Source organism: Enoplosus armatus, chromosome 17, assembly GCF_043641665.1.
Source record: "Enoplosus armatus isolate fEnoArm2 chromosome 17, fEnoArm2.hap1, whole genome shotgun sequence".
Taxonomy (NCBI): domain Eukaryota; kingdom Metazoa; phylum Chordata; class Actinopteri; order Centrarchiformes; family Enoplosidae; genus Enoplosus; species Enoplosus armatus.
This window is the reverse complement of record NC_092196.1, coordinates 3,907,692-3,932,961: the sequence shown is the minus strand read 5'-3', so window position 1 is coordinate 3,932,961 and position 25,270 is coordinate 3,907,692. Positions and strand designations below refer to the sequence as shown.

Genomic DNA, 25,270 nt, shown 5'->3' with positions numbered 1-25,270 from the left:
TGTCATCGTTGTGAGGCAGTTTTTTTTTCTTTTTGACAAAGTCTAATGATGTGCTTCGGTGAGTTGGCTTCATATTTGTAGGTCTTGCTGTGCTGAGTGCTGTTCTGGAAATTCATCACATCTCAAGGTAAAGTTCAACAAAGCTGACCCACTCGGAGTGCACCTGCTGGGAACCACTGCCTTCAAGGCTAAAGTCAGGGGACAAAAGTGTCTTTAGCACAGTTAACGGCACAGATTACACGAAAGGCTGTCACATGATTGGCTGCTCCGCAAGACACACAGTGGTGCCTATCTGGCTCTCTTTAGGTAAGTGTATGCTAAATCCTCCTACCCAGAGGTGGGTATACACACCACTGCACCTCTGCTTGTAGCTGTTTGTATTTCAATGTAAAGCACACAACAAAACTGCCAGGCCTTGTCTTGTCTGATACGGATAATAATACTATTAATAACAATGATTGTTATAACTTACTATGTACTAATATTTATGTTAGGACCTTTGACAACGTGTTTTTATTGGAGAAAATGTCATATTAGTTATCAGTGCACAGTAGAATGGGCCACAGAAAGCAGTCCTGTGGGAGCCCAGTATTCATGTACTGTCGGAGACAACATTGTAAAAAATCCTTGTAAAGACTGGACTGTAGTGAAAATTTAAAATAAAATATTAAGTGAGTATGTCAGCATGTTTGGACCTTCCAGCAGCCCTAAATCTGCCAGTGGCATGTTGAGCCCTCTTATCACAGCAAACACTGAGCAGACCACTGTGCGAGCGCCATAACCCACTTCTGCATCTCAGCAGCGGCTGCGTCTTCTTCCCCTCGCTTTCCCCTTCAGGGTTAAACAGGGATACCGTTACACAATGCTGCACTAAACAAAAACACTGTGTGTGTGTGTGTGTGTGTGTGTGTGTGTGTGTGTGTGTGTGTGCAGCCCTGCAGAGGGCGTAAGGGGGGTGTGTGCATGTGGGAGGGGGAGGGAAGCCCTTGCTTTTACCAAGTAGTAAAACCTGCCATGCAATATTTATACCCCCCTTTCTCTTCTTCTCCTCCACAAATCCGCCTCTCTCTTCCTCTCTCTATCATCTTCCTCCAGATCTCTCTCTCTCGCCCTCTCTTCTCCTCCCACTTCAGCCTTTGACAATCGTCCCTCCACAGCAGCGTCCTCTTCCTCCTCCTGTACTTCCTCTCCAGTCTCTTCCTTTATGCTGTCCTCTCCATATATCCATCACTCCCCTTACCATCCTCTGCCTCCAATCCCTGAGACTGATCCGTGGCTCCGTTTCTACCCCCGGTCTCTCTTGAGTTTCCCTCTCACTCGAGCTATAGTGGTGTGTGTATGAAGGTTTACCCCATGTACCAATTTCAAGGCAGGGGGATTTCATCTCAACTGTGTGCCTACTTGTCTTTGTCCATCTTGCAGAGCAACACGGCAGTCAGTCATGTTAAAGTCTCTCATGTTATCTGTAGTCTCTATGCTCTTAAGGTTATGGAGAGAAAATAGTCTCAGCACTAATGACAGATGCGTGTGTGTATGATTGTGCTACTCACGAATACTTATCCACAGCCCTTGTCTCTTATCGAATCTTACTAGGTTTAAGTAACTAAAGGCTAAAAAAAAACGTCACCTCAAAGATGTCTGATCACCTTTTGTTGGCTGAGCAGCCAGATATATGACATGCTAAATAAATGCATCTGACATCAATCAACAGCTGTAGCCTACTGTACTTCACCAGCTACTCCAAACACTGAAGGTCTACTGAAGGACTACGCAGTCGATCAGATTCAAGTGTTGACATGATATGGATCAAAGCTAGATCATTTCTCTGGAGGAGAGTCGCCACCCTATCGGTCCCTGTTGATCTACAAAAGCACACAGCCCACTGGCGGTCGTTGGGTGGTGTTACAGAGTGATGTGTCTTTTCACTCACAAACATGTTCTTTGGCTGAATACAGACACCAGCTGCAGAGGACAGACAAACTTTTCATAGCTGTGTGCTAAATATGAAGCTACCGCCAGCTGGTTTGGTTTGGCTTGGTTAGCTTAGCTTAGCGCAAAGACTGGAAGCGGGGGAAACAGCCAGCCTGGCTCTGTCCAAAGCTAACAGCACCTCTAAAGCTCACGGAAGAAGAAGAAAGAAGTGTTATTACACTTTATATCTTCTTTGTTAAAACAAATTGTGGTTATGTTTGACACAGGGTTATGTTTCGGACTATTTCTTGGCCGGGCGCAGTGCCTTACTGGAGCTTTGTCACCATGAGGTTGCCAGGCCAACCAGTGGAGACTCCAGGGAGTTTCTGCATCCGACCAAGAAACAGTCTGACAAATAAGCCCCCACAAGGTGTCAGTTTTTACACTCACAGATGTTTCCGGTCTTGCTAAGCTTAGCTAAGCTAAGCTAAGCTAACCTGCTGATGGCTTTATATTCACCTCACAGACACAAGAGTGGCATTCTCGTCTGACTCCTGTTGAACTATTCCTTTAAAACGCGAGCAGCTAGCTGTGACTGTATCATACAAATATGCTGCAAAGACAAGTTTATCAAAAACATAAAACTGCCTCACAGTGACGACGCCGATGACAGCCGCAAGCCGGAGGGAGAAGCGCCGCTCTGGGTTTTTGAGGTCAAGTGCAAGCATGGGTTTGTATTCATCCATGTAGGGATGGAAGCCACAGGAAGAGCAAGACTCTGCCAGACTCTGACTCTGAGCCCACATCTTATGAGGCTCCATTTCAGAAACCAAACTCTATTTTCAGTTCCTCTCCCCAGCTGCCTCAGTTTATTTATCTCTGTTGCTCATCTCTGTCTCTCTCTCTCTCTCTCTCTCTCTCTCTCTCTCACTCTCTCGAAGTCTTAATGGCCTTCTCCTCTCTTCCTCTGATCCTGTCTGTACATATATGTATTAACAAATCTCCGACTAGCTCGATCAACCCTTCCCCCGTTTTTAGCACACATACACACACAATCTTCTCACGCCGTTTCGTTGCTGCAAAATCACCACCTTAAACAAGCTTCACACCGTTCCTCTTCACCTGTCACACACACACACACACAGTTTGACCCATTTTCAGTAATGAGAGGTTTTCATGCCTCCTAGGCATTCCCAAAACACTGCTCCAACCATCACACACTGGACACTCTGCTCTCCCATCTGCTGGTGTGTGCTCACGTGTGCATACAGCATGCACCTGTGTGTGTGTGTGTGTGTGTGTGTGTGTGTGTGTGTGTGTGTGTGTGTGTCGCAGCTCCTAGCTCATATATCATGTTGTCTTGTGTCTCTGTTCTTTGCTAATCAGTGTCTGTCACTCTGCCCGCATGTGTGTATGTGTGTGTGTCTCCAGGTTTTATCTGGCCATAAAACACAGATTCCAGATCATCTAAGAAGGAGTTATGTATTTGATGTCTTTCTCTGGCTGTGCCTTCTGAAACATTAAATCCAGCCAATCAGTGTAAGAAATGCCCAGAGGTGTGCAAATGCAGACAAGTATTCATTCAGCCTTTGCTTAACAAGGGTGACAGTCTATCCTAGTAAAATCTCCTCATGGCCACATTGTCAAAAAACTATTTTGTAAGTGTTAAGATGACTCACTCATCTCATAGTCAAATGTGCCTTTAAGGCAGCAATCGCTTGAAGTTAGACGGCGATAGATAGATGGTTCATCTGATCACCTGCCAAGAGTTGTCCAACTTTGCCATAACACTGTATCAAGTTCATCTAAAAGGGCTTAAGAATGGACAAAGTAGCCAGAGATGTTGATTAGGATTTTAGCAAATGATCAAATGGCGTCAGGGACTGAGCTATGGGACATGGAGCTCCATGGAGGTGTAGTTCAAAGACGTACATTTGCAGTTGGCTTCATCCACTGGCTGGTTTGCAAGCATTAATTTTTTTTCTTTTCTCTCTCTCTTCTTTTTTTTAAACCGGTGATGACGAGGCAGACGGTATAGACGGAAGTAGAGAGACAGACAATCAAATATTTGTCAAGGTTTTCTCAAAGGTTACAGACAATGAGTCCGTGCAGGATTTATTTAGTTATTCATCTCGAGACTAGAATGTTTTGAGAGTCTGTTTTAGATCAGCGAGCTTTTTCCTCATTTGACGTCGGCCACTCTGCAGTGTTGTATATATTATTGTATAAATACGTGAATACTAAATTTGCGCTGCTTTTTGTATGTCTGCTACATATATATATATATATATATCTATATGCTGTTTGTGTGTATATATACAGGAAAAGCACCATGAGATTTCACGTCCTGCGCTGCAGACGAATTCTTATTCTTTCCTGTCTTCTAGCACCTCTTCCTCTGCACAAACACACTCCCATACAGTGCATATATAATCGCAGCCTTGTAATGTACTCTCAGGTCTCAGTGGGGATCTCCTCGTCAGGGTTTATAAAGACGGATCTTCATCCTCTGCACACGCTAAGTGCTTTTGTTGTTGTCACATCTCCAGTCTCCTGTGAGATACACTATTACACTATGTCCCTATGTGACAAACCCTCTCTCTTTCTGCTCCCCTCCATCACTGCTCCCTCCCCTTTGCTGCCACTCTGTTTTCTAATCATCTTAATAACATAAAAATACTGGCCAGCGTTTGTTGGGTTTTTTTAATGACGAAGCAACACCAGCTGATTGACACCACTTAGGAAATGCTAGCAGCAGATGTGTGTGTGTGTGTGTGTATAATTTAATTTTGTGAATATTTTTCTTTTCTAAAGAGCGAGTTCATTCTGAGTCTCCAAGCGATTGCCAAGAAGAGTAAATTCATCTAAAATGAACACACTCATTAGCCATGTGTGCTCATTATAAAACAGAATTCCGCTTGATCCATGCAATTCTATCATAAACTTTGTTTATGACTTACTCGTGCAGCAGGCAAACACACACAGCCATGTTAGCATGAGCCAATAGGGAGCACTTAATACTGTGGGAGGAATTAAGGGGCAAAGAGGCAATAACAGTAAACACGCTAATTAGATTACACTGTTCAGTTTCACTCGTGAGTGGCAAAGCAGCGCTGCGAGGATCGCTTTTGATCTTTATCTTTACAGAAAACCACTTTATTCGGCGCAGCTCGCAGTCTCTTAGCTCAGTTTAAATTACTCTCACAGGGGCTGAAGCCGTCATGACTCACGGTGGTATGGATTTGCGCTTCCACCTGGCGTTAGACAATCACGTACCATGGATGAACAGGTACTGGAAGTGCCAAATTGACAGGGACAAAGTGAGGGCCACCGCAAGCACCTGGGACAGCTTCAGTGTTCCTCCTCATGGAGCTCTGCTGGAGGAATGAACAGCGCTCGTCCAAAGATATGTGCTATGCGCTCCATCGTCGGTCTAATCTACATGGTTCTTCAGATACAGTGGAAACGCAGTTAGTTTAGTTGGTTCCTGGTTCCTGGAACTATTTGGTCGTAAAGGGCCAAGAGGTGCAACATGATGCAGCAGCATCCAGTTGACATCCAGAGCAACATGGCACTCCAAATCAACTTGGGCTGATATCTGGTGACTGGATATGATTCACGTCATTTTTATACTCATCAAAGCATTCAGTGACCTCGCGTGTCCTGTATGGATTTGATTTCATTTGCATTAGCTGTTTGGTTTGTCACCGTGAAATCTCATCGGCTGTAGACTACATCCTGACAAATGATCTGATTTTACGGCGTGAACCTGTGTTTCTGTTCCCCATTCGGTCTGAAATTAAAAGACAAGTTTGTCGGCAGAGTCTTGAACCTGCAGACCCCACACACACACACACACACACACACACACATAGAATTGCTCTGCCTGTGTCTCTAAATGCTCTCTGTCACATGTGGGCCACAGTTCTCCATTTGATGTTTTGTCTATTATTGTTTATCTTTGCTTGAAGCCATAACTCACGAACAAGTGCTGCCACAGGCACGTAGCCACATATTGTACACATGCAAGCCTTTTAATGATGATGAATAATACTCTCTTTATGTCACACATGCGCGCCATTCTAGTCTGAACTTTAGCTGAGTGGTATCGGGGCTAATCCTTCAGCTTTAAATATTGTAGAGACACAAGTAAAACTACCACGATAATTCAGCTTTTATCTGAATGGGACCAGGGGAAGAGCTGGGAGGGGGGTGGGTGAAAAGAGAGTGCCGGTGAGGAAAAAAGAGCAAACAATAATGGAAAGGGATGAGAGCTACATAGGAGGTGTGAGGGAGAGTAACTCACCCGTCTGTATCCTGGAAGTTGACATTCACTTTCTTTGCAGAACCGAGGAGCTCTGAAAAAGAAACAAGGTGGAACATTAATTGATTTTTGCAGCCAGCAAATGACAGTAATTGCCAGTCGATGCCTTTATATGACATAACGCAGCAATATCGGTGCTATATTTAGTGTTTACAGCGTCATTGTGCGATATGTGATGAGTATCTTCGATTTCAAGCCAAAGAACCATCATTTTTCACTTTTTCCTTTCCCAGAATGAAAAAAAAAAATTTTTGCTTCTCGAATGTGAATCTGACGCTTATTATGAGTCATACAGTCGTCATAATTCCTCGCCTGCCGTTTGCGGGAAAGAATGTTATTTCTTCAAGTTCAGGCCCCCATGGCGATAATATCTGTCTCACATTTTGAATATTTACATCTTTCAGAGCGCGCGTGCTACTGTCTGTGGTTACGCATGGAGTGAGGTCACAATAGTGCAGAATTCCTAATCAAAAGCTACTCATGGAAATATCCAGAATGCAAAATAACAGCCTTGTACAAATTTTACCCGATTAAATGACCAGAAACGTTATTGAAGTTCTCCAATCAAATGTTACAAAAACGATATGTGTCGAAGTGAATGTGTTTCCCACGACAGTTTCGTCACCTCAGTGCTTCATGCTGTGGCGCTCTGAGTGCACGACACGCTGGCGATGGCCTCGAAAAACCACTTTGTGGCTGACCTGCTAAATGCTCCTCATGAATAAATTCACTTGCAACACGCCACACTTGAGTGCAGATGGTGATGCTGCATTATGTATTTGCATTACAGCTGTGTAGGTTGTAAACAAAGTCTCCTAAAAAATCTGCAACGAAGACTAGAATGTAAATTTGAGTTATGTTCACTCAAATTGATATTCTCAAAATATATAATAATAGCCCAAATATGATTATTTCTCCTGCTCCTCGCAGAAAAAGTGTAGATAATATTTATGCTTTGGCCAGTAATACAGCAGCCCAAACCAGTTAGCATGTAGCAGAATTGAACTGTAAAACAAATGCACATCATGACCAAACTCTGCTACCTGTTTCCCCCTGTTTCCAGTCTTTGTGCTAAGCTAAGCTAACCAGCAGCCAGCAGTTGGCGTCATTTACCATACTAGCATGAGAGTGGTATCAATCTTCTCATCTAACTCTCAGCAATAAAGAGAAAAAGAGTAATTCCCCAAAAGTTGAACAATTGCTTTAAAGTCGAGATGAAACGGCACTTTGAGAGTATCTAGCTTCAGTATCGTAGCGTATTTCCGAGTGAAACAGGAAAGGCAGGCGGGATGTAACGCTGAGAGGAATTTGATATGAACGTTGAAAAGTAGGCGCGTCATAACCGACGTACCACGCCGTTGCTAGCTAGCTAACTAACGGAAGTTAGCTCTGTGCCACTAAAAGTTGAGGATTGATTGATGGGTGGATGCCATGATACTATCGGTTGAAATTGGTTGGTTCAGGCTTACGTAAGCACACGTCATATTTTGTTTAACAGGAACTATTTTGTCTTCTTTTTTTGGCATAATATTTCACATAATATGTCACATCCTAAAAAGGGTTAAAAGGGAATTTTTCACTTCCACAGCTGACTTCACACAGCTAGCGGGAGTTTGCTTTGGCTCTCTTTCTGTCTCACGGTGATGATGTCACTGATTCACTGACTCACTCTATCCATCACAGCTCAGCAGGCCTGGTGACTGGCTCGCTGCCAGAGCAATGTCACAGGTGAGGAAACCAACGGCGGGGTCGACAACCTCTCTCATGATATGACTCTGCTAATTAGACACACTAATGCAGCTATACAGCGTCTAGAGTTACGCACAGGCAGAGGAAGTCAGACAGTGGAAGACATTTGGTTTATGTTCATTGTTAACACACATAAACACATGTTAACACGCACAACCTCTTATTGGCTTGAAAGGACAGATGCAGACACATGACACAATGTTCTTCATTTTCTGCCCTCTGTTAGCTGATGATGCAGAACTGAGGCACGGCCGAGAGGAGTCCATACTCTCTCTTTCTGCTTTCATTCTTTCTACACACTCATGCACACACACACACACACACACACTCCCGCCAGGGTGCAGGAAACAGGACAGTCCCTCTATTGTAGAGGAGACAGCTCCCAGCGCCACTGGGAGAGGAACATTGATTTCCCAACAGGCTATTTCTGGCCGCTAAATGCAGGGATTCACTCAGACACACACACACACACACACACACTCTCTCTCACACACACACGGACCAAGAGCTTTCAAAGGCACTATCTACATCCTCTGTGTGTGTGTGTGTGTGTGTGTACTTGTTGTGAGGGGTGTAACACTGTAGAATCCGATATGAATCCACTAATATGCATTAATATAAAGGTGTGGTGGAGTTGTGGTCAACAGGATGAAAAGTTCAGAAAGGTCAGAAAAACCTACATTTTACAACAGAGGAAAGAGAGCAGAGTATAAATCAAATAGAAAATTAAAACATTCTGGATATCATTGCTTCATACAATGACTGGCTTCCTTCCAAAAAAGAACACACACACACACACACACACACACACACTTGTCTTTGTTCACGAGCTTTCATATCTGTCCAGCAGCCGTCAACCGCGACCTTTTGACTCCATGATGTCCTCAGACCGCCAGACCTGACCCCTGGTCATGTGTAGGCCTGTGATGTGACAGGAAAATAGACACGCCTGATGGACCAGGACAAAAATCGCTGTTTTTTTTATGACGGTGTCCTCGAGACAGACCTCTGTGAGAAGAAGGAAACCATTTTCTATTTCCTTTTTGGCGGACGCACTTCGCCTCACGCCGCCTCGTCTGTGTCACTTTTGTGATTTCCCAAAATGCCTCCTCAGCAAACCTTCAGGGAAAAGTCCCTCAACTCAACGAATTGACCGTTCGATAAGCTAACTGTTGCTACGTTACGAGAATGTTATTTATTTCAAATAAGCAGCTGTAAATGGGTTTAATGGAGTCTTATAGCAATTAGTAACACCTGATGGCTCATTAATAGTTTAATATTGTTACTTTGAGACAGTGACTACATGCACAGGACGACCTGTAATGGGACAACGTGCAGGGGTTCATTTGTTCAAATGAGTATAACAATGAGCTTTAAATCATCCTGTGTGCAGTGTAAAGTGAGTATATTGATCATTCTCAGAAGACTAATCAGGCTGAACGATTTAGAGAGCATTGGCTGCACAGACAAACAGACACACACACACACACACACACACACACACACACACATGCTTGGTATATAAGGCAAACAGTTTTTGCTATTGCATCAGTGTGTCCATGATGTGTGTGTGTGTGTTGCTCTGAGATGCTGGACAGCAACAAAGTAGCAGACAGTCAAAACAAACAGTGAAACCATGGTTATGGAGAAGCCAGCCAGCCGAACAAACACACACACACACACACACACACACACACACTAAAACACTCCACACCCACATAGCTGCAGTCGCATTGGATGACGAAATGCATTCATGTCCAAACAAAAAAAAAAAATGACATGCACGCTCAACTGCACAGATAAAGAGTACACACACTTTACACACACACACACATTCAAAAAACACATAAACCATCTGTCTCTCCCTTTCTGCTTCATGTATAGCTGCTGTAATGTTGAACGCTGCACTGACTGCAGGCCTGTTGGAGTCACTGTCAAAGCATCTGACAGCAGCCATATGTATTTCCTGTGTTCTACCAGCCTGGACGTGCCTGCAGCGGCGACAGGGAAAGTGAATATAATAAAACACAGTACAATAGATAAATCTTCCGTAGTTGGCAACCATACATTTTAATATTAATCTTGGCTTTAAACGGTTTTGAGGAAATCTGAAAATAAACTTTCCCACAGAAGCAAAAACTTCTCTGAAAATGCTGGAGGCGAGCAATCTTTTTTTTTTTTTTCTTTAATGCATAAATAAAAAATCTGTTATTGTAAAGTCAATTAAAAATGTTAAACCCTTGGGGATTTTGGGAGGTTGCTCTGTGTGTGTGCAAGTCAGTCTGTTGGCATAGTGCCTTTAGTAATAAGGTAAAGCAAAAAAAAAAAAGAATACAATACAAACTGAAAAATATTATATAAACAATATAATATAAACAAGTGGGACTCAGCAGTAACAGTAAATATATAAGACAAATACAGCAAACGATGGATTTCTGCTTCAGAGCGCGTAATAACACCAACTGATACAGTTTTGAATGTCATGGAATATAAACATATCTGTGAGGAAGATGAAGAACTATGAAGAAATCATATATGTATGGTAATTACAAACAATGAGCAAATACATTCACAAGTTAAGTAAATAAGGAATGTATAAAACATCTTTGTCCATTCGACAAAAAAAACTGAAATCAAGGTCTACTTACTATCTTTTTCCGGAGCTTTCAATTACATCTACACTGTTTTTATTTATTTTACTTATAAAAAAGACAACAATATTGTCATTTAAACAAATACAGTGGAGCTAAATGCTAACGTCAGCTGATGACAATGCTAACATGCTGATATCTAGTATGTTTAATGTTTACCATGTTCACCATGGCCATTATTTTAACATGCTGGCGGGTAACAATTGCTAGTTAGCACTAGTACAGCTGAAGCTGATGGGAATGGCACTAGATAAAATCATCACCAGAGTTATTACAATTCATCCTGAGGCGAACATGAATGGTTTTTACCATATTTAATGTCAATCCTTCCAATTATTATGGAGATATTTCAGCCTGGACCAACCAACATTGCCATAAGCCGTGCTGTTAGCTGGGCAAAAGATGACCATCCTTGTCGAGACAAATTAAACGAACTGCACGACATACTGTAGAATAAGGTTATGTTCCTGGCTGGATGTTTTGTAACTTGCAGTTTATTTGATTTTTGTTTACTTCTGGAACAGTTCCTGTTTCACTTAGGCTCTACACAAGAGACATTTGTGACTCTGGGCGAAACCGATCCATTGTCCCAAAGCTAGAGTTAACACCACAGTCCACTCTACCCACTCTGCTCAGCGTTTCATGGCCGCCCCGATGGGGTATTGATCGCTGACATGCCCCGGTAAAGGTCAAAGGTCAGGGAGCACCTAAAGGCACGGCGCGTTTTTAAACTGCAGTGTCTATGCATGAGCGAGCGTGCATGTTAGAAAAGGTTGGATACATCCATATTCCAAATATGAGACAGAGGCAGTGGAGGTAAAAGAGGAGGTCTTTTCAGGGGGATTATTTGCAGTCTGCTGATTCTCTGTTTTCCTACCCCTGGCAAAAAATGGCCTGAATTTATCCTCATGAGAGAGGAAGAGGGAACAGTGCCACTGTTTTTCTTAATATGCTGTGCTGTTATATAATACATATCCTGGGGAAGACTGAATCTGTTGCACAGACAACTTTTAAAACAGCGAGTTTATTTTGTTCCATCACGTGAAATGCATTTACGTTACAGAGGGGGAAGGAAAGGAAAGGAAGATTCCTTAGCCCCTGTTAGCTTATAGCCTTAGCTCTCTGCCTTCCTCCTGTCTCTCCAAACCCCCCCCCCCCCCCCCCTCTCTCTCTCCCTGGCAGTGAGGATGGAAAATAGTGCGCTGGACTCTGGAGTACTCCCTGAAAGTAGACCTGTTGTCTTGGCCCTGATCAATCTGCCCCCATTTCCCCTCCTCTGCCTTATTCCCTTCACCTCGCCGCCCCTCTTTCTTCATTTTCTCCTTTCTTCCTGTGCCGTCCTTCACTCCAGGTCCGCCAATGAGAGAGGTGGCGGCATTTCACCGTTTCCCTCTCCGCTCCTCGATTGTAGCGCTAAAATGACATCTGTCTGTCTGTCTGTCTTCATGCATTTATTCTGCATCATTAAGCAAGACTCTTGAACGTTTCCCGCCAGAATCAAATTAGGAATGTTGTAAAACTACACTCTCATGTCGGTTTAACCTTTCCTAACTGTGGTGTAAACTCTATGCCCAATAAAAGTCCCTTGAATTACCTTTGAATAGAAAAAAAACTGGCAAAAATGTTAGCGTTTTTTAAGTCATTGTTTTGGTTTTACGGACCGCTACTCTCCTGTTTTGGTTCAGTCTCAACCCTCTCGTGGTGTTTTTGACCTCAGCAGTTTTCAGTGAAAAAGCTCTATAAACTGTAACACTGTAGCTGTCCAGCGCCAAACGGTAGACAAATGTTAGCTAGCTAGTAACGCAGTGGAGCATTTAGCATCTAAAGAGCCAGATTGTTCCCAGATGGAGTTTGTGGAAACCAAAACAGAGCCAGAAGGAAAGTGAATATTGGACTTAGATTCGTCAGTTGGCCAGAAGCACAACCTCCAAATGAATGTTAATGTGTTGTGACACAAGCTGCGTCTGATATAATGTGCTTTACCTTAAGGTCAGTTGCATTGCTTAGTTGCTTGTTTAATTAGCTTTAAATGTGCCAATCCAAGCATGTGAGTTATTTTTACTTTCTTTGGTACTGACTTTACGTGGTTGGTGGTTGTTTGGACTGATCAACGGTTCAACCAGTTATATAGAGATGTGTAACCCCTCCCACTCCACAACTCTATAAACACACACGGAGACATGCACACTATCATCAGCTGGTTTCGATCCAGTTAAGATACAGAAAGCCATCTCTCTCCTGTGTGTGTGTGTGTTTGCTTTGGACTCAATGCACTCAGTGACCCCCGTCTTCATTTTCTAACATCAACCCCCCCCCCCCCCCCCGCGTCATCAAATAAGGACAGAATCTTTGTACGACACATCATATAAGGACAGAGTGGGTAAGAGTGGGAGCTCTGCCAACATCATCCTCTGCCTGCCAGACACCACACACAGTAAATCGGCCTACACACATACATTCACACTATGTGCTGCATCATGAATGTATACACACACACACACACACATGGTGACAGGCGCCTTCACGTCCAAACCAAAAACACACACATTACGGTGATTTGTGAACAAGCACGTAACTCTGATGTCTGATAAATAATTAGCATTAATAATTTATCTGCGTGTAAATACCACCGGACAGATCAACTGTGTGTGTGTGTGTGTGTGTGTGTGTGTGTCAGCATGGGAACTGCAGGAGCTGTTTGATCCTCATTGACCCTCTCTGCTTTCTCCCTCCTCATCAACTCTTCCTGGTCGGAGCCTCCTGAGCAGGTAGCACACACACACACACACACACACACACACACACACACACGCCATCTGCTCACAGCTCACACACACACACACACACACACACACACACACACATTTAAACACTGACACACCTATGGTCACATATTTGAATGTAAACCTTCACAATAGAGAGTCGTACACATCTAATTGCACATATATTACAAAGCACACACATATCCACACCTTCTCGTTTCCTTCTATGATTCACTCGTATGACTGTATGATAAATGAGGCCAACCGATGAGCAAACATCTCGGGTTTACGGCGCGCTTAAACACGCCGCTGCTGTTTCAAGAACACACGAGAGCCAGCCATCATAAAGCACGCAGTGATGCTCAAAAAGTGGGCTGAGAGATCAAATGTAGCAGCCCTACTGGAACTCGGTGTCCAGCCAGGAATTGGCGTAGCGGCGGGAATTGGTGGTAATTTTGGTGTTCGTCCCACATCTGCTGCTTGTTTCCATCCAAGTTGCCAGCGCTCGGGTGGAAACAGGTCACACTGCTCAGCACGAAGGCATGAGATGGCTGGTATAACATAGTAATTGGGACTGTTTGTCCACTTGTAACGCCAATAGAATGTGACGGAAGTGCAGTACAAGACCCTGGGATAATAGTTACTTCTTCTGTGGTATTAACGTTACAGGAGAGAAACTCAAGAGCAAGCAAAAATGCCTACAACACCTACAACTGCAGAATATGCAGTATACAGGGGTTTTCAATCACTCTAGCTAATTAAACCTCTTGTCAGATTGAAGCTGGGTGGAGCTATGCTGGCAATCCTGTCCCGACCCAACAGGCGCAATAAAACGAAGAGGAGGGTGAAGGAGCTGTCAGTCAAGCCCAAGCAATTCTGTGGAGAAATAAAGCCAATTTTAAAGGACGCAAACGCTCCACGTTATGGATTACATGCTGTATCTGCTACTTATCTTATCATGTACCTGCTGCAGACACACACACACACACACACACACACACACACACACACACACACAGTATGTCCTGCAGATGCACACACAATACACACACAAACTGAATTACTTCACTATTTTGTAGCCTGCCGCAGCAGAACTCTGGGAAAATACTGATTTCACGATGTTGCTGCAACACCTCAGCCTGCAGCCTAACTCTGCTCTCTGTTTCCCTCCACACACACACACACACACACACACACACACACACACACACACACACACACAAACACACTCACAACTAGTGAGCACTGGGCTGCATAGAGGCGGTTGCTAGGCAACAAGCATCCTCTAGCTCTCCCTATACATGGAGAAGTGTGCTATACACACGCACCTAAAACACAAGGATTCAGAATCACATGCACCCACGCACACACACACACACACACACACACACACACACACACACACACGTAGCCGTAATGGGAGTGGTGACAGCGTGAGAGCGTGACATCCTTATTTCCAGATTGTCTAAAACAACATCTGCTTCCTCCAGAGAGATTCTGAGTGAACAGTGATGTGACTTCACGGAGACTCCTCGTCCTCAGACATTCAGCTGACGCCTGTACCCAGATCAGCTGAGCTCAATGCAGTGAAATAGCTTCTGCTCCACAGTTAACTCATTAATTACCGGAAGCATATAGACCATCTCTCCTCGCCGTCGACCCATATGGGACGCTGGTAGTAAACACGCTAACTGTGTATTTCAGCGTCTCTCCGGCAGCCTGACTCTCATTTTGCGGGGAGGCTCGGTGTAAATCAAAGCAGAGCAAAAGGGAGCGCTAAGCCATTAAAACAGAAGGCAGTGCAGTTATAATCGTAGCCGGGAAAACAAAACACAAACACATTAACCACTGAGACCACCAGGGATACACAGCAGCATTCATGTTACAAATGAGTGATTCTAATTTAGGTTTGTGTTGAGGATTATTTTAGTCAAATGCTGCTGCAAAGAAAAAAAAAAGAAGTCTCATTTATGTGCATTGATTTGTGGAGTGTCGAAAACTTGGCTCCTCCTGTAACAGTGTAGAGTAATGAGATGCTCTATAATGGAGTATTGTTCTGTAGATCTCATTCATCAAACTCAGCAGTGACTAATTGGAGCGGATAGTATTTGGAACATGCAACATGCATCATAAATTAAAGATGTCTGGGATACATAACCGGAGGATTGATATATTACACGACACGTGTATGTCTCGTCTTTCTGTTTAGTCTTTTTTGAAAGAAAGTCTATCGTTCAAATATTTAATATGGAGGACATGTTTTCCAACAAACGACCGGAAACGTAACTCTTAACTTACCGGGACTTTCAACTGCATCTCAAGGTCTTCACCAATTCCATCCATTGATGGCGAAGAACGCGAGGTTTCATTTACATTTTATTCATTTGCCAGGTGCTTTTGCACAAATGAGCAACAGCCGATGGAGGAGAAGCCTTCGAGTATAAGTACCTCTACAAGAGTGACACTTAAGTGCATAGATAATGAATGAGAGCGAGAGAGACATGTGGCTGAAAGCTCTGAATAAAGCTAGTAAGAGGGTCTTGACGTTTTTGTCAATTGGTACAATGTGGTTCAATCAGTCAGTTTTAGGAATAGATTACAAATGTGTTTTGATTCAGTTGTACGTCACTCAATAAAGAAAGGCCCCAGATGTAAATATTTGAAATCTGAAACGATTGGTCAATCAATTAATTATTTTATTGACAGAAAATTGAACTGCAATTATTTTGATAATTGATTCGCTCTTTGTCAGGCACAAACGCCACACATTCGTTGATTGCACATATGAGGATTTGCTGAATATCTGTCCGACAAAAACAATACATTTTGAATATGTCACTTTATATATAGATATATAGATATATAGATATATACATATATATCAAAATTGCTCTCCTTTCTCTCTCCTGGCAAAACATTCAAATATTTGTTTGATGACTCATCCGGCACTTGTGGGCATGCACATAAACTTATCCAAACAAATGTGATTTGGGGCGACTATAAAAACCCCTCCCATCACAGGGGTCGTAGGCGCTGTCCTCTGGAGAAGTTTGGCTCTAAAATAAAACAAGATTGAGCCGGAAAAAAAAAAACACATTTTACATAACGCAATTTAAATGAAGTGTGGCATTTCCGCAGGACAAAGATCAGTAATGTAAATCACAGAGACAGATTGGATCCTTCATGTTTTAAAATCCTGAAGTCATTTCTTAAAGAATGAATACACTAGAGATTAGAAGTAGATTAGACTAAAACTGATTACAATTGACAACCATACTGTCTATATAATCTCTTTCTCTCTTGCTACCTTATTGACCCCAGGCCATCACCGCCACTCAGAGTGCTGCCGTGGGACCATCTCATTGATTGACAGCTGCATTATGGGAAAGCAACAGTCGATGATTGCTCGCTGTCAAGACTGGACGACGTCACATGATGGACGCGTCGCAGCGCAATAAAACACAGAGGCGGAACCACGTCCGCATGCAACGTTGAGCGAGTTAACACAGCGACATCACGAACACATGTACACAAGAGTGCATGCAGCCAGCACGCGCGCACGCACACACACACACACACACACACACACACACACAGATGAGTATTGTTCAGAGTGTGCCAGAGGAAGTCAGAGGTGCAGCCAGCTGAATTCATTGACTATAAATATACACATCATATCCTTGCTAACTCTCAACACACACACACACACACACACACACACACACACACACACACACACACAATTACGGGAGCACAAACACTCCAAAAAGCTCTTCTGTGCGCTCCCTCAGAGGGAGTGTGTGTGTGATAAGCTCACTCCCAGATGAAGCCAACAGGCCAACCCATCTTTCTGATTCCATTACCTGATCAATTACACCGTCCATCTCATCTCTCGTCTTCTCCACCATATCTGCCTCCTTTTCTCTCTGATTTCCCTCCTCCTCCTCCTCCTCCTCCTCCTCCTCCTCCTCCTCTCCTCCCTCCTTACATCCTTCCTCCCATCCACTCACCCTTTTCTCTCCTCACCTCCCTCCCCTGCTTTCTACACTTCCCCTTAATTCTTCCTTTCGTGCATGGAACAAAAAAATATCATTGGAGTCCCGGTTCCAAAACAGCAAACATCAACAGTCCAGCATCCTGTAGTGCCAACTGAATCAACACTAACTGCTACAATGCAACTACGAAGACTACAACATGACTAAGTCACCCATAATCGACACATTGTCACATTCAGTGACATTCAGTTCCATCTAGCGTGAAGTTCCTGTTGAAAAGCAAAGAAAGACATTACTAACTAGTGACAGAATAGTAAGGATGTTTTATAAAAATGTATGCTATCACATGTAAACTAGCATATGATAATAATTTCAATCAATCGCTTCTAGCGATGTTGATGTTTTTTGACCGCAGAAATATCTCAAGAACTATTGGATAAGTTGACGAAAATGTCGTACAGATATTCACGGTCCCCAGAGGATGAATCCTACTGATTTATGACCAAACACCTGCAAAACATATGGCATTCCAAACAACCGCAGCTGTAGATTATGTTCAGTGCTAAATGTCAGCATGCTAACATGGTAAATATTATACTTAAAAATCAGAAAGTTAGCATTGTCACTGCGAGCAATTTAGCATGCTGACATTAGCATTAAGTACAGCCTCATAGAGCTGCTAGCATGGCTGTAGACTCTTGGTCTTGTTTTACTAAGGCGAGGATGACTGTATCACACATAAATATGGTCATAAATAATGGAAACATCAACAAATGTCTCTGGAAAACTTGCATCATGGTGAAAAGATTCGGCTGACATCAACACCTAAACAGTTTAGTTGCTATTACAAGTGTAAACCAGTGTAAATATGGCTCGTCTAACATTAAACGCTCCCATTCTTTTTAACCCTGGTGCAACAGCCTGCAGGTTCACTATGAATGAGATATTTCTGTGCACGTGTGCACCAGTGTACAGCAAAGTGTACAGGACAGGATGACGAGTGGTGATTAGTTCCGAGCTACCGATCCATATTTGCTCAGCTGCACACACACACACACACACACACACACACACACACACACACACACACACAAACTGTCAGGTAAACAGGAAGTGTGGTAATTGAATTAGAGAGGAGAGACTTTCCAAACGGATACAGGAACATCTGAGAGAAAAAGACAGAGATGGATAAAGCAAAGGCCGAAGGTGGGACAGAGAAGCACTGATACAGGAAGTGATTTTCAGACAAGCCGATCAATGCAGGCGGCCTGTAACAATCTGCATTATTGCTGTGTTGTTTAACAACATCATGAATTTGCGCCAACATTCGGCTAATGCATGCTGACAGCTTGATGGATTGAAGTTTCCATCATTATCTATTAGTGTCATCGGCCATTTATCAGTGGACTTTCACAGTCGTTCCAGAATCTTATTTCTGCACAATTTAGCAACGTACACCAATAAACTGAACTGTACTAAACTGAAAGTGAAGTGTAGTGATAAAAAGTGACAAAGTGAAACAGACTGTTTGAAAATATGTAAAAGCTAAGCAGCTAAACAGGATTATGTTCGAACAAAATAACAAAATAACAATAAGAGTCTGTTTTCCTTATCATAATGCCAGGAATATCTAGCTCTACACTGCAATAAAAGAACAATGTTTTCTTTATTTACTGATACATGTCTTCTGGATGGATATGGTGAGGATGCTGACTTTTCTTTGCCCGGGACATTTAGCTTTTAGCATGCTATCACGTAAGTTAGCCACCAAGTCCATATTCAAGACCCTTTTGCATCTCCTATTTCCAGCCGGAAATAATAAAACGTGAGCCGGAGACAGCGTTTTAAACCAAGTAACGAGCTAACGCCGACTTAATTTGCTTGCTAGCTACAACGGATGAAAGTCCGTAGGCAACGGTTGTTACCTTAGCCGACAAAATCAGTAGTCACTGGTTAGAAATGAGAAGCTGCTTTCGCCTACGTCTGTCAGAGACCCATTGTTTCAAAAGCTGATGAGAATTTTGACTATAAATCTGTCACCGTTATCATTGTAAACTGCCATATGTGCCATATGAAAGCTTAACAGGCATAGCAACAGTAACTAGGGGGCAATTTTCTCTCTGTATTGTCATTTCAATGCCTTTTATTTAGATTTTTTACTTCCTGGTTTTCAAGCACTACGTCTTGAAAATGATTGGAGGAGTTAGCCGGAAAAGTATGTGTAGTAGTAGTAGTGTGTGGTGCACTGCACTGTAGGCTTTTACTGGGACGGTGGGTTTGTTTCCATTATAACCTGCTATTTATACACACGGTGAAACTCTAACCCCTGCTTTGACCACACACTCGACACACACTCAGCTTCCCATGGGAGGCAGTCTCCATGGATACAAGAGTGCTCCTCGATTGAACTCCTGCTGACAAAACTCTTGTTATCTAACCAGCATTATTTCCAACAGGCCGGCCCCATTCAAACTTCGCCGCCACCAATCAGAGTGCGCAGACGCCTTGGGTGTCTATCTCTGAGACACAGGGTGAAGCAGTGCAACGGAGATAAGAGGAGCTGAACACACAACACAGAGCTGAGAGGTCAAACATAGCATCTTGTTGACCTCTTGGCTCGGGCCCCCTAAACTCCTCAGATGTCGCCAGGATCAAATAAAATCATCACTTTTCACTTGTAGAGGACATAAGCCACCTTCTGCCCTTCATTCCTCTTTAAAACGGACGTGTCATGTTCAGCGTGTCCATGTGTTTGGTCACGTTTTAAAATCTGTATGTGATTCATAATTGCCAATTATGTAAACAGAAAACTGTGGAAGGAAAAATGTGTCATTTAACTGGATAACAACAAATCCCTCTGCTAGAAACAGCAGTGACGTCCTGTAAACAACTGTGTTACCGTCACTGTTACAGAAATAATCAGCCTGATGAGATGTCTCCGTGTCACCCGCAGCCGAACAGAAGCCTCACACAGACAAGCAAATGAGAGAGACATGTTTTTTTAATCATAACTTCTATTAGTAGAACTGAGCATCGAGCGCATCTAAAGTGCTTAAGGCTTCATCTGTTTATGACTTCATCGTTTCCCTCAAACCACTTATATTCCAGCATAATTCATATCAAATGCTTCGTGATTAGGGTCTCTGCTTGACAGAGGCCTAACAGGACAGGTTCAAGTGTAGGTTTTTGTCAACAGCCGGCAAGAGGAGGACTGACCCAGCTGCCACCAAAACAAGAATGAAACCAACCATAAACCAAAAAAAGCTGAAATACTGTATGTGCTTTATGTATTGATTATCATCGCCCACAAGAGCTTGGACTGGAGGCATTACAACTGCCACAGGCAGAGGTACATTGGCACTCTATAGTTACCTAGCAACAGCTTTCTCACTCGCTATCAAGGTTATCTCCCGGATGGCTAACACGTTTGTCAGAGCCACACACGCACACACACACATACACACACACTCACACAGATGCACGTTTCAATGCCATGCACACACGAGCATCTGTTCGGCTCTGCTTCTTGTTCGTGTGTGGAAGTGGAAAAATACATTACACGATGTAAGTGAAATGTAGTTTTTTTCCTTAGGATGACATTCGATGCTTTGTCTGATTTGGAGCAACAATGTGCTCGTCAAATTTCATGGCAATCTTCTTCTATGAAATTACAGAGACATCTTTTGCTCAGAGTTGTCATTTGATATTTTGGGTGGCTAAGGAGGGTCCTCTTAAGAGCATCAATGTGCTCAATGGCTTTCTGGACATTAGATTTTTATATTTAACATGTACAAGTGGAACATTTGGCCTAAAATATAGAAATTTGAGCAGTGGTTTGTAGTGGACATGGTTGTTAAAATATCTTGGCCTGGAACAATGTTTTTAATGGGTGAACTAACTTCCTCCGCACGGCTGTGCTTAATCGTGTTTAGTGCTAATTAGCAAGTGCTAGCATGCTAAAACCCTGAACTAAGATGGTGAACATGTTAAACATTATACCTGCTAAACATCAGCATGTAAAGTGTGCGCGTACTCTCACAGACGCGGTCGGTGCGTCTGTTGCTAGCCAGCTGCAGCTGAAGTACAGTCGCTACATTGGTGGCTTGGGTGTGAATAAACAGAAACGTTCAAGCAGTCAAATTGGCGCCAATGATTCTCTTTCTGTCTTAACACACCTTTAGTTTTGTTAGAAGCTCTCAGCAATAAAACCCAAACTTCCATTTAAGTTCAACGCCATCAACCGTGTCACCCTCCACTGTTGGGAGGTGTTTTCCTTTCTTCCTCAGGCAGAACTGGTTAGTACGCCAAACACAATATGCATGTGACTTGGTGAGCACTATTAATCAAAGTGTCTGAATTCCCACTCTTGTAGCACTGGCTGGAATGGAAGCCCAAACCCTGGCTGTGTTAAAAGTCAGTGTCACGGGGTGTTTGACACTTTCAATCTGGGACCTAAATGAGACACAAAAACATGCACTTGGTGCTGGATCCCCCCCCCCATTTCAGTTGGATTGTCATTTTAAATCTGAGCTTGTTTGCCTGGAGAAATGCTAAACACGATGAAGTCTGAGTTCAGACACAGACGCCACTTCCAATCCCCGTATACCTAACGCGCTGAGACACGCAGACGGCACGACGACACCCACACAGACAGACGAGCACAATCCCGGGCAGAGAGAGACTTACAGAGGACCATAACGCACCCCGGGGACAGTCACATGGCTCAGTGATCAATAGAGACCATGTGTCTGCTGTATAAAGATCTTTCTCTCTCTCTGTCTCCCGCACTCTGCTCCTTTCCACCACTCTTTTCCTGACTCTCCACCATTCTCTTGTTTTGTAGATTATTTGGTTTCCTCCTCCGTCTCATTAGCATCCCAACACAATTTATGTTTTCTCTGAAGTGGTCCCTCTTGACCCTCCTTTCTTCTTGCCAACTCTTCGCTGAATGCCTTTTCTTTCTCTCTCTTCCGACCTGTTTCTTTCTCTGATCTTTAATTAGGAGATTGTAATCATTCGTGGCCACATTTTTGCCTCCCGATGTGACCTTGCACAAAGACTCTTTCACATCTAATCAAACATAAAACAGCCCACTTAACAATCTAGTATTTACTCTACAATCAACAGTTCAGTTCAGATCCGATTTATCTCAGAAAATACGATTCACAAATGCAGTATATCGGGTGATACTTGAAATGAGAACCAAATTCATGCCAGCTTCCAAATGTTCAGTATTGCAGATTAGCTACAGTAATAAGGCATGGTGTCTCTAACCCAAAATCCTAACTTTGTGCGAGATAGTCGAATAATTGACAGTAAATCTGGGCCAGTATGTACTAAACCACCCAGAATAGGATTGCTGATCCTGCATTACTCAGTAATTCATTCATAAGGATGAGAAAGGAAGATTTTCTGCCAAGACAGCACTATTACGGACACTGGTCTATATCTTACAGTCCAATATCTCATCTGGGTCCCCGACCAGAAATTAAGTGAAGGGTCGGTTTCTTCATCATCATGTGCGAAACAGGCATGGGATACTCTAGGATGCATTTTGTTTTCCTTGTTTCTGTTGAGATAGCTGTGCAACACAATTATTGTCATCAATAGTGCTAGGGATAATGGAGCTTAATGTCTGACCTATAGCAAGACTCAATCTGCTTGTTGGGTAAAAGCCATTACAGGCAAAATTCACGAGAAGCATTTGGAAGTAATTGAGAACAGCAACACTGCCTTTCAAGGGCCGGGTATCAGTAAATAGGATAAATACAAGGCGAACAGAAGATACTACTGGCGCTACTTGTTAGCAAACCTTTATATTGTATCTAACTGTTGTTGATGTCCTGCTGAAAAGTAAACAGGATTAAACGAGACTAAGTTTGCCATCTTATTTTGGCTTGTTAGCATGTTAACGCTGATGGGAATGCCATTACTTTGGCAGGTATTTGGTCATAAAGTGTTTTAAAATTAAACCAGAAGAGGGCGTTAAATGGAAAGTTGAGGGATCACCAAAGATTACAATTCATCTCGAGGGGGACACGAATGAAATTTCTCCTGGACCAACAAAACTGATTGCTGGAATTCCATGAGCTGTTTTTGAACTTAGAGTGGGACACAGCTGGAGGAAGAAACATGTAATTCCCTCTCTTATTTTCGCTGTCTGTGCCGTTTAACATCACAATAGTATAATACTACACACAGACGTGACTTAAGAGATGAACAAGGGGTCAACTGCTGCCTTTGGGTTCTCCCTGCAATGGTGAGAGCAGAGTGCACAACACTTGCAGCAATACCCGGACAAAGACACACAAGACTGCATGTATGTGGGGTGTAAACCTAAATGAGTTGCCGGGAGTGAGTGTACAGTCAGATGCAAATGGTTCACCAGGTTCGCCCGTTGGGTGCGTAACCCAAAGCCATCTGTATCTGTTCAGATTTGTACAGGAAGTGGATTAATACTGGAGGATGTTGGAACTCGTCTGTAATGCTTCATCTTCTATGTTCAGTCGTTTTCTACTCCCATTTATACTCCACATACGCATACGTATAGCTGCCCGCAAAATACACAAAATAACATTCATAGCATAATACTTTCACCATGTACCTACATTAATCAAATGATAAAGCATGAATTGCACGTGAGCAGCAAAAGAATAACAAAAAGTAAGTCTAAACTGCGTCTGAATAAAAGCTGTGTAACTGTATATATATTATATACAGACATAATCATACATATTGCATGATTTAAAAACTGGACATAGTGTATGTAATGGGAGGAGGCCCAGATGAATGTTAAGCTGAAATGCCTATAATAAAAAATGAGAAAGCTGTTGACAAATACGGGACGTAATGGGCCATATTTTATCTTTAAAGGAGGTTGTGCATGCAGAAGGATGAGGTCCAGAAACGCTCCCTCAGCCCACTTGCATGCACTTTTGAGACGACCCCTACTTCAGCTCGTACTGTCAAATCTTCACAGAGGCAGGCTTTAATGATTACATTTACATCACGTGGACCCTTGCGGCCTCACAGATGCCGAGAGTATCACTGGGGCTTTAGTATTTGGGTTATGAGATGGCCTGTATTCATATTTATTGATTTGTATAATAAATATGGCCAGGCACACACACACACACACACAGATGCACACACCCCGGCACATACACACACATAGTGATATCTAGTGGTGTTGATAGTGCAGCTAAGCCGCTGTCTATTGACTTGAGAGGATCTCATTATTGTCAGATTAAGCTGCATAGACTGTGCCACTGTCAGGACTAAACACAGTGAAAGTAAAGCCCTGAAATCCCACGGAAACATCCCCCGTTAGAGGCAGAGACACAGAAGAAGAAGAGCGGAGAACAAGACAGGAAGTGATTGAGAGGGGACAGATTAACAGCTGAGGTCATGTTTTCTGACTTTGATGTCAAAACGCAGCTGGAAACCACAAAAAGGCATTCAGGTCATATCCATGCTGTGTAATTTAGCTTATCTTAACTCATTGATTCATTTTGTAAATTACATTGTGTGTGTGTGTGTGTGTGTGTGTGTGTGAGTTATAGTAAGAGTGTATTCTCTTGTGGACATTTCATTTTGTCAGGCTTGACTGTGAACTGCGCTTCTTTGTAGTGTGTGTTTGTTTTCTTGAGTGTGACAATTGACTTGGTGGCCTCTCTTCGAGTACAGACCTCAGGGCAGCACTGTGATTACTATGCTGAACAGACAATGACCTCACCACTCACACGCACATGCACACACACACACACACACACACACACACGTAAACACAATCCAGAAATGAGGCTAACCCACCATCAGACCACAGTTTCCACCCAAAAGCCACCAAATAACTGTTTACAGTTAATTTACACTCTGATA

The 25,270-nt window shown here is 43.0% G+C and overlaps 1 protein-coding gene across 1 annotated transcript in view; it reads right to left on the bottom strand.

Moving 5' to 3' along the window:
• caskin1 (CASK interacting protein 1) overlaps positions 1 to 25,270 on the bottom strand; it is an 86,527-nt gene that overhangs the window by 36,240 nt on the left and 25,017 nt on the right. The window contains exon 2 of the mRNA XM_070923207.1: positions 6,218 to 6,269. Coding sequence (XP_070779308.1) covers positions 6,218 to 6,269 — 52 coding nt within the window. The remainder of the gene's footprint in view (positions 1 to 6,217; positions 6,270 to 25,270) is intronic.